Below are 10,709 nucleotides of genomic sequence, written 5' to 3' on the forward strand. Positions count from 1 at the left end.
AAAAAAAAAAAAAAAAAAAAAAAAAAAATGACAACACACCAGCTGAAATCTGTACCACAGGCAAGTGAAAAGTGCCATGAAGCAGCAGGGCGGGGCTCCCTTCACCCGGAGATGACCCAGAACACACCTGGTCATTAAGGGACAGGAAACTGAAGCAAAGAAATCAGCTGTGCAAATGCACCCGTCCTGAGGAAACCGGGGGGATATATACACACACACACACGTATATTCTTTTTCAGATTCTTTTCCCTTATAGGTTATTACAAAATATTGAGTATAATTCTCTGTATTATACAGTGGGTCCTTGTTGGTTATCTATTTTATATATAGAACTGTGTATATGTTAATCCCAAACTCCTAATTATCCTTCCCCTGCTTCCCCTTTGGTAACCATAGTTTGTTTTCTATGTTGGCGGGTCTATTTCTGTTCTGTAAATAAGTTTCATTCAGGATTTTGAAATAAGGAATTGGGATGCCTTAGAGTTGATAGACCTCTGGGGCTCTTGCTTTAACTTATTCTTCTGGTGTTGATCTGTATTCAAGGGGTCACATGCATGCTAAGCCCCACTAAAACCCATTTAGAGCAATCATTGATTTAGAGTTTCTCTCCTGGTGCTTAAATATCATGTTACTAATATTACATACTATTCAGTAATCTGTTTAACTAATTGTAAATATTTATAAATTAGTCTAAAGTTGTTTAGATCTTAAGTATAGCATACTCAGGGGTGAGAGTGAGTTGAGCAGTGACTGCACGAACAAGGAGCTTCCTCCTCAAAGTCAAGCCAAGAGTTTGTTTTTTGTTAATGAATCTACAATTTATATAAAGAGAGAGGAAAAAAAAAGAGAAAGCTATTAGGAACTGTGTAGTGAAAAGCAGGTAGAACTCTCCTACAGTGTTTAACAGGTGGAGGTGAGGAGGGAGGGATGGGGAGGTGGGGCAGGGCGGCAGGCATCTGGATGCAGGTGGGGGGGGGGGGGCGGGGGGGGGGGTCGTCAGCATTGGTGAGCTTGTGGAAATGTGTAATTTGGTGATGGAGCTGCGGGAAACACTGGCTGTGAAGGGCCACCGTTTGCTATCTGAAGCAGCATGATCCTTGGGCGCGCCGCTGAGGAACTTTATACCGCAAGCAGTGTGATCAGACCTGAGTTCCTTCGTTCCGGGGTAGAAGACAAGATGGAGAGGGAAGAGTCTGGAAACGGCACTGGAAAAGCGGAAGAACGAGGAGATAATGGTAATCCCAGAGATAAGGGGGGAATGTGGGCCGGGGGTGGGAGGGGACAAAGTCACTGTCAAACACTGCCGAGGAATCAGGCTGGATGAAGGCTAAAACAGCCTCTGAATCAGGTGTCAGGAGGGCCGCCATCCTGGTGGAGGGCAGGTAACAGATGCTGTCAGTTATCCTCACTGTGAACAAGGGACACCGTGACTGACTATGCACCACCTTGAACGTTAAGCAAGGAACAGAACCAAAACCCAGTCACCTGGTTCTGGCCTACGGATCCTTTAGAAGTTCACCCCATTCCCATAAACAGCCATTACATAATTACACGTAAGAGCAAGCTATCGGTAACTGGGCACTTACTTTGCTGCAATAACTGCAGTGATTGGAACTCTGAACAGAGGACCTGCGTTAGGCGATGCTATATCATAGCCACATACCTTGAAAAAGGAATAAGTGTCAGTATCCATAAACAGACTTTTTAAAAAAGAGAAAATAAAAAAGGGTGAATCTACTCAGAGAATAAATTAATCTAAGATTAAAATGTAAAGGTCCTAAGTACAAGTTGGCATCAATTTTCTGATGTCAGGCCACATAATTAATGGCAAACAGCCTGGACAAATACACGCATGACAACCCTTGACTTACTCAGACTAATGGGGAAATGGACTGCTACACAAAGACTTCTACACATTTTAAAGACTAAAGAAAGTAAAAATGAAGATATCCCAATAAATACCTCTGTATAATGCAATCCTTCTCTTAAGCCCCTGGGATCCACACGTATGTTTATGTGTCTGCACTGATTCATGAGTTCCAAATGGCTGGGACACTGAACCCATGATGAATTCGAAGTTAAAGCTAAATGAAGCTGAAGGGATATTTTCTCAGAGTTTTCTGGCGTTAAAAAGACCAAAAAGTAAAGATTAGTTATTTTTTCCTTTTCTTCCATTTTAAAACGTTCTGTCGTCTGTCAAGAAAATTCCACGGATACATGTGGTTGGTTGTAAAATCCAGTAGGCACGGGCTCCCGAAACACAGCTTACATAAAACAGCCACAGAACCTCCCTCACACTTATTTTAGGATGCTCGGAATCCATTCATGTGTTCACCCAACATGGCTGGCTACAACCTGAACACAAACCATTTTAGTGAATATTTTTCATTATTGCATACAATCAACAGAATCTGACTAAGATAAAAGACTCCTAAGTTTACAGTGATGACAATTTTGTTCACAGTCGTTGGGCCGGGGTTCTCCCTGGCTGCTTCTGCTTCCCACTCTCCAACCAAAAACTCTTACACCCAAGTAGTAAAAGTGGGAAAGAAAAGGAATTTGATGCTTTACTATCCACAATTTAATAAAAGCTCCAGGTCCCTAAAAGGCCCATGCTACTGTTTTTCTGGTAGACACACTGCCAACCGAACTGCCATTGTATCAGGATCCCTAATTGCCATCAGTGATCCCTACACCTCTATGAAATACAAAATAATAACATTGTCAAGTCCTGTCTTCTCTTTAGAACATTAGCCTAAACAGCATTTTCTCTATTGTGGTACAATTCATTCAAAGCATAAATGTGAGCACATCAGCTTACTGTCCGGTTATTACTCACCAGTATTTTCTGGAAATACAGGTTCAATGCCAACACCGTGATCTGAAGGTGCAGCCACCTGAACAGGATCTCGGAGGTAGATGCCACGGTTATTTCCAACAGTAACAGTGAAACCTAACTTATTAGCAAATGATGTATTCTGAACGAGGTAGTCATAGGCTTTATCAACCTAATTAAGTGAATACAAACAGTAAGATATACACGGTTGGGTCAAGAAAGTACTTTATTGCAGATCCCCAATTTCTTTTCCATTGTAGCAAACTACAAGCAAAAGTCAGTTTCTCCATCTGCCTTTCTGACCTACACGGAAACCCCATTTAGGAGGGCAATTCTACCTCACTGGACAAAACACTGGTCTAGCCACTGGACTTGCCTTCCACTCCACCCTCTTTACTCCCAAGTGACGAAGCTAGGAAACCTCCACATGCCATTACGACTGGCCGGCTTCTGCCCTCTGCTGCTCTGCCGTGAACTCCACCCTCTACATGTCCTATGTCTATTATGTTTCTCCATCTTAGCCCCACCAATCTGTCTTCAGTACAAAATTTGTTTTCATACCCTCTGCTTACAGTTCAGAGACTACTCTGGCATATAATCAATTAGAAAAACTCAATCGTCATTATAATAGGAGTATTAACCAGTAGTCACTAAAATATTATCCTGCTGATTTACAACCCGTTTTTTTCGTACAAAGGACAATACCTGAATAATACCATGTCCTTGGGCAAACACTTCTATATTGTCAGCCTTCACTGCAGTGTTTTCGAGAGCTCTTCTGACTGAATGAACCGTGTAGTTAACATTATTAGCTTTCAGACCTAAAAGCCAAACACAGAAAACAAGAAAGTAGTGTCCATCAGTTGAGCTGGTTACTTGAAACACTCTTTGCTCACTAGTACGGATAGCGCGCACATCCTCTGGTTTTAACGTCAACACTCACTTTTAAATCTTCTTTTATTAAAAACAAACAAAAAACTGACAAAACAGTCTGACTCAAGCTGCTTGTGTTAACGCAAAGACTTCATTCAACGAAAATTCCTGTGTGCCCACTAGGCAGCGGCATGAACACGGGCTCTGCACTGGGAATGTGAACGTCTGAGCAAAAATTACCAAAAGGCATTCGAATGACACCTTCCTTAAACTACTGCTGGTCAAACAACATGGTCACTGGCACAAGGTCTCAACCCGGGTGCACATTATAAACACCAAGGGTACTGGAAGGAGGCAGAAAGATGCTGAGGTCCCGATGCAATTAAATCAGCACCTTTGAGACTGGATCCCAGGCATGGCCACTGATTAGAAGCTTCCCTGGCAATACCAGGGAGCAGTGAGGCTGGGGCTGACTGTCCTCTGGGAATGATGTGGAGGCCGCCAAGCCGTCCACCTTCTGATAATGACTGCTGTTAGAGGCGCAAGATGAGTAAGAGCGCACTCCTGTCCCCTCCAGAACTGAACACGCAGACACTTAGGAGAGTAAGCCCTGAGCAAAACAAACATGGGAACGTTACGGCGCTCTGAGAGCAAATCAAGAAGGTGACCATTATGTCAGTGAGAATCCACGAAAGGGTGATGCTCCATGAGAACAGATACATGAGTCGGTATCCCTAGTAGTGTCTATCAGAGGAGACACAGGGAACACACAGGCCAAGACACGGCAGAAAGGAGCTCCAGGCAAAGAGAGCAGCGTGCCACAGACAAGAGGCACGAGCGACCCTGAGATACTTGGCGAGGTTGAACAGGACCAGGACTGTGGGTGGAGAGCCTGGGATCTGACCAGAGGGACGCTGCTGGGGAGGGGTCTTCAGGCCTGCCGGGCCGCCCGGATGCTGAGCCCTGGTCCGGGCCGACGCTCCCCGTCCAAAAGCACAGCAGCCTCTCGCACGCCAGCCTAGCACCCTGTCGGCTTCACTGGCTCCATGCCAATATTCACTGTCTTCTTACATGTAACAGTAACCATTTTAAATTTTGTTCACAGTCTGTTTCTCCTCCAACTTTAACATCAACTCCACACAGGCAGGTATTTTTGATGCTCTGTTCACTAATTTAGCCCCAGAGCTAAAATAATGCTTAAGAGTCATTAACAGCCAATGAATATGCTTGCTGAATGAATACACATTCAAATCATTATCATCACATCAACTATTCTCCACCTTAAACTTTACTTTGGGCCAGGACATTCCCAGTTGTATCACATTTTCTCACCCTGAGAAATTCAGGAATTAAAACTATCTGCCTGAAATAAGAGAAATTTATTCAATTACTTTTCACGGCCACAATTTGACTTTATTTTATGCTATGAACATGAAATTGTCTAGATACTTCACACCTACTTAACTAAGCTTATACATAAGTCATGCATTTTAGAACCAGGACCAAGATGAAGTATAAATGATACTTTTAAAATCCATTTTATCAAGTTACTTCTATCTTATTAAGAAAAGTAATGAAACTCTGGCTGAAGTACACATGGAATAGCCAACAACTCACTGTCGCTTCGCTGGGAAATTGAGCAACGGTAGTAAGGTGAGCAACGTCGTTACCTGACAGAATCAGGGCAATGCCTCCACACGCGTTGGGAGAAGACATAGACGTCCCGTTCATGAGCTGAGTTCCGCGCAGCGTCCAGTTAGGAACAGAGGCTATGGCACCTCCTGGGGCACTGATGCTCACTCCAAGGGCCCCATCAGCACTGAATGAAAGCAGTTAAGAGTCTGCTTACGACGGTGGCCATTGGATAAACAGGGCCTTTGTAAAAAGGCCACTGGCCAAATAAATTACAGTACAACACATGAACTAACCGCAGTCACGGCTATTTCACTATTACGCAGCAGTTTTTTCCCCATAAGAGGACAAAATGTCTGTGTGTGTGCGTGTATGCGCGCACGTGTGCATGTGCGTATCTGGGCTTACACGTGGCAGGCCATAGCATCAAGTATGTTTTATAGAAGGACAGTAAATGAGTGTCGCTGCTCAGACGCCTGATGAATGTACTTTTCTGGTCTGTAATAAGCAGAAGCACCCTCTTGTCTACAAAGTCTAAAATAGCGCTGTCCAGGAGAAGCATGTGGGACAAACATTTAAAGTTTTCTAAAAGCCATATTTAAAAAAAGCTAACAAAAAGATGGTTTACTTAATTTTAGTAACATATTTTATTTAACCCAACATATCTAAAATATTATAATTTCAACATGAAATTGATAGGAAAAAATGAGTTAATTTACATTCTTTTTTGTACCAAGTTTGCAAATCTGGTGTTCATTTCATACTTGCATCACAGCTCAGTTCAGACTCTCATGTGACCAGTGGCTGCCATGCTGGACTCAAGCCAGCAGGGTCTGCTGAGTTAAAGCCCATAGAGTTCACCATCGCATCATCACCAAACACCAGCTCAACAACTATTGTTGTTCCTGGCTAGGAATATTGGGGCTATTTGGTTTCATATTTTAACAGAGAATTGAAAGCAATGCAAACAACTCCTGTAATGGGTTGGTGGCAGCCCTCCTAGTGACTATCCTAAAACAAATATTATTGGGTAAATATCTGTTGACCTGTAAAAATGTTCTCACTGTATTACCAAGTGACAAAAGTAGGTTATAAAAGTGCCTGAGTAGCGTGTGCTTCCACTTACGCACACGGTAATGACTAAAAAGATGTTCTTCGAAATCTGACCCATACATACGACAGATGACGAAGTTTAGGGTGATTCCCACTTTTCTCTTTGCACTGTCTATGTTGTCTACCAATGTTTGCACTGAACCTTGATATCTTGTAACTGGAACAAATAACTGGGAAGACTCATGAATTCTGACTACTTCCTTACTCTCTATTAATTTTCCGCTAGTCTGTTAAAGTGGCTGATCATAAAGCATTTCTGGTGTTGGAAATAGTGTTCTAAAAATAGGTTCCATAAAACGTAAATAAAACTTTCACTGAAATAAAAAAATAAAATTTTCCTTATATAAACCTAACATATTCTTAGTGAAGGATTGTAGACATGGGCGTAAAATTTGTAACAGAATAGTTATGTCATACATCTAACAATGAAATAACTGTAATTTATTTAATTACCTGTTTCCCTAAAATGAGATTGTTAATCAAAATGAAAATGCAAAAACCAATAGAAAGAATCAGTAAAATGACCAAAACTCTACCCCTCCCCACCATGCAGTTTAACAAAATATTTGTAATAGTCCCATGTGCTTGCTACTCTCAACCTACCTGGGGCCTCTAGAAGACCACGTGTACTGATTTGCAGGTAATTTCTCTCTCAGAGAATACTCGGCAACCATCATATCAGGAGAAACGTAGGCACCAACACCTGTGGAGTGGATCTGGTCATTAACAAAAGGACACAAGACAGGGATCCTAATTCTAAACCCACTGCTCCATCGGCTGTGTGACCCTGGTAAATCGCCTACTCTCCCGATACCACAGTTCTCTCTCACAAAATGGAAAGATAAGAAAATTTAATAACCAAGGCAAGTTTACTACATGCCAGATGTTACACTAGGTGGTATGCTTTTGTATATAAAAATATCTTCCAGGATTATTATGTGGATTAAATATAATAATGTATCTAAAAGTGTATCTTTGTGTAAAAGAGAAAGAGAAATGTGTTTCAAATTTTAAAAATATAACTTTAGAAAGATAAGGAATCAGTTGACTGGTCTTCATTTTTAAATGACCACAAAAATGGCTGTAGTAAATAACAAGCATATAACATGCTACATACAGTCTTTTATTATTATTTTTTTTTTTTTTTTTGCGGTACGCGGGCCTCTCACTGTTGTGGCCTCTCCTGCTGCGGAGCACGGGCTCTGGACGGGCAGGCTCAGCGGCCATTGCTCACGGGCCCAGCCGCTCCGCGGCATGTGGGATCTTCCCGGACTGGGGCACGAACCCGTGTCCCCTGCATTGGCAGGTGGACTCTCAACCACTGCGCCACCAGGGGAAGCCCTACATACAACCTTTTAGATAAATGTGCAGATGCAAACTAGTTAGACTATGCAATTGCAGAACATAGAGATCAAACGCAGTTCCTTCATTCTAGAAATTTGGAAGCAGAGCGTAGAGAGATTAAAAAAGTTTACTAAAGGAAATGACCGGCAGAGACAAGACTTAGAATCGAAGTCTACCAGCTCCTCATTCTTCTTTACAACACACACATCTTCAGAGCAGAAGTCTAGATAAAATTAGTGAGTTAAAAGGACTCAGGTTAATGATGCTGCCACATAAAACTAATCGTTTTGTAAAATTTAGTTTAAAATTTTCAGTGAAACTGGGGATAAAAAAATGACAAAATACTGAGCATTGTAGCAGCGCAGTGTATTTTGATCATTAGATACCTTTGAGATCTATTTTCTGTACTTAAAAATATCTAGAGATCTGAAATACACAAGGGATGTATCACTGGCAGGCACTGTTATTTTAACACACGATTTAACAGAATTACTGAATCAAAAGGTTTCAAACTACAATAAAGGGGTCCAGTGGTAAAGAATCCACCTCGCAACACAGGGAACGTGGGTTCGATCCCTGGGAACTAAGATCCACGTGCCACAGGGCAACTAAGCCCATGTGCTACAACTACTGAGCTTGTGCACCTCAACTAGAGCCCGTGTGCTGCAAACTACAGAGCCCACGTGCCACAAATTACAGAGCCCACGTGTTCTGGAATCCACATGGCACAACTAGAGAGAAGCCACGTGCCACAACGAAAAAGGTCGTGCATGCCTCAATGAAGATGCCAGGTGCCGCAACAAAGACCCGACACAGCACCCCCCCCCCCAAAAACAAAACCAAATTATATAAAGCAAGCTACACCTTGCTTAAAATTTACAAGCTATAAATAAAAGCACGTCCTATAAACGTAAGGTCACTGATATTTCAAAACAAAATCATTTTCAAAAGGACCAGTTTCTGTTCTAAGCTTTGATGCCCAAATTTTGTTTATAACATCAATAATATCTTTACAACTATAATAACACTTATGATATATACCTATCTGTTCAGTTACTGATGGATACACCAGAAAAACTGTTTGGGACCAGTTTTTACAGTCATGCATCCAATCACAAATGTTAAGAGGTGTAAGCCTTATTTTGATCCCAAATTTAAAAATAAACCAAAAAACTTTAGGCCTCATTTACTACATAAGGGATCTCTCAATTCATCCTCCTCATTCATGATCCTTTTTTTTTTTTTTTTTTTCCCTCATTCATGATCTTATTAAAAAAAATCAGGGCTGGGTTTCATGTTTTGTGGAGGGGGGGTTTTGCACAAGGTGGCAGCTACTGTACTATAATGGAAGTTAATTTGATTATTTTCATATTATGACTGCAACTAATTTTGCTCTCCTACAACTCCTGTTGACAGGCATTTCTTCCCGTTAGATTACAGCGAAACAACACTGCATCAGATCCTGAAGACCAAAGAGTGGGAAAAAGCCACATTCATAGAACAAATGTGATTCAACTGCTTTTCACAATGAAGCTCCCTTCCTCTACATCTAAATCTTTCTGCATGTTCCAAGAGAAATTAAAAGAGGAAACGCGACTATAAATAAATTGCCCTACACTATAAATAAGAAGTGAAGCAAGTGTCTTTATGCTGTTTACTTAGCCTGGAAAGCCCTTCTCTTCCTTATTTCTACCTATTAAAATCCTCATTCTCACACTGCTTTCAGAAAGCCTTGCCCAAATTCTCAAAGCAGAGGTAACTGCACATTTGTAATCCCACAGCCCTGGATCTGTACTTCCAGTAACCCCCTTACTCCAGGCTGCTGTAGGGGAAATTCTAGATCAGCAAGTCCCTACTAGATTTCACTTTCCTAAGGATCTACTTAAGGCTCACAGTGTCTTGCATAGAGTAGAGATACAGTTAACATTGGATGAACTGAGGGTTTTTGCCTGCTTGTTTCTAAGTCTATTTCTAAAACAGGAAACTAACCTATCACACTTGATGTGGTTCCTCCTGGGCACCCGACTGTAGAAAGGCAGGGGCCGTTATTCCCAGCACTTGAAACATAAATTACGTTATGCTTCCACACGGCTTCACTAATTACTTCACATATTCTCCTGAAAGAGAGAGACAATTCCGCTGAACATATAAAACTGTCCCACTTTTCAAGAAATATATGACCATAATGTGAAAATATTTTCAAACATGGTGTATATGAAAAAACAAACCAAAACAAGGGTTCTAAGTAGCATAAGTAAGATGGTGGTCATGGATCAGGAGAGGTGCTTTAGAATCACTCAGGACATCCTCAAACTACAAGTGCTGAGCTCCTATGCCCAGAGTGTTTATAACACCAAAGTACGCTCAAACGCATGGTTAAGTAAATTTTGGCACATCCACCATTGGTGGAACACGATACAGCCATCCCAAGAGATACACCCTCGTTGGGTTTTAGTGGAGGGAAGGAGTTAGGAGGCCCCAGGTTAAACATGGGGAAAATGCTAGACACAAAACTGAATAAATGTGGGGAAAATAAACTACAAAAGGACCAAGAGCAAAGACTGAACCACTGGGCAGTGACTGGGTGGTGGGACAACAGGGGTCCACCTCCATCTACCACTTAAAGTATTCAGAAATGACTCCTCAGGGATCCCCACACAGTTGTGACAAGTGGCAAAGGTGAAAGTGGAAATAAGGCACTAAGAAGAACTTAAATGTAGGATTTAAAATATAAGAAATCTGGTTAGAGCTTGACAGCAAATAAGAAAAATGTACTGGTATTAATTAAAGGAGACAAAGTTAGACCACAAGGAAGAAAATGTGGTCAATATAAAAAAAGGTAAAGGGCCAAGGACACTCCAAAGTGATAAATGTGAAGGAAAGAACACTAGGGAAAGCAGACTTTAACAGA

At 41.6% G+C, this 10,709-nt stretch overlaps 1 protein-coding gene across 1 annotated transcript in view; it reads right to left on the reverse strand.

Annotated features, from left to right (window-relative positions):
* Positions 1–10,709, reverse strand: part of TPP2 (tripeptidyl peptidase 2) — a 69,075-nt gene that overhangs the window by 26,935 nt on the left and 31,431 nt on the right. Inside the window, exons 9-15 of the mRNA XM_007461522.1 lie at positions 9,788–9,915; positions 7,058–7,157; positions 5,380–5,528; positions 3,542–3,657; positions 2,840–3,008; positions 1,963–2,120; positions 1,587–1,663 (exon numbers count right to left, since the gene is read on the reverse strand). Of these exons, the coding sequence (XP_007461584.1) occupies positions 1,587–1,663; positions 1,963–2,120; positions 2,840–3,008; positions 3,542–3,657; positions 5,380–5,528; positions 7,058–7,157; positions 9,788–9,915 (897 nt within the window). The remainder of the gene's footprint in view (positions 1–1,586; positions 1,664–1,962; positions 2,121–2,839; positions 3,009–3,541; positions 3,658–5,379; positions 5,529–7,057; positions 7,158–9,787; positions 9,916–10,709) is intronic.

The sequence above is a fragment of the Lipotes vexillifer genome, unplaced genomic scaffold, assembly GCF_000442215.2.
Source record: "Lipotes vexillifer unplaced genomic scaffold, Lipotes_vexillifer_v1.1 scaffold655, whole genome shotgun sequence".
NCBI lineage: Eukaryota > Metazoa > Chordata > Mammalia > Artiodactyla > Lipotidae > Lipotes > Lipotes vexillifer.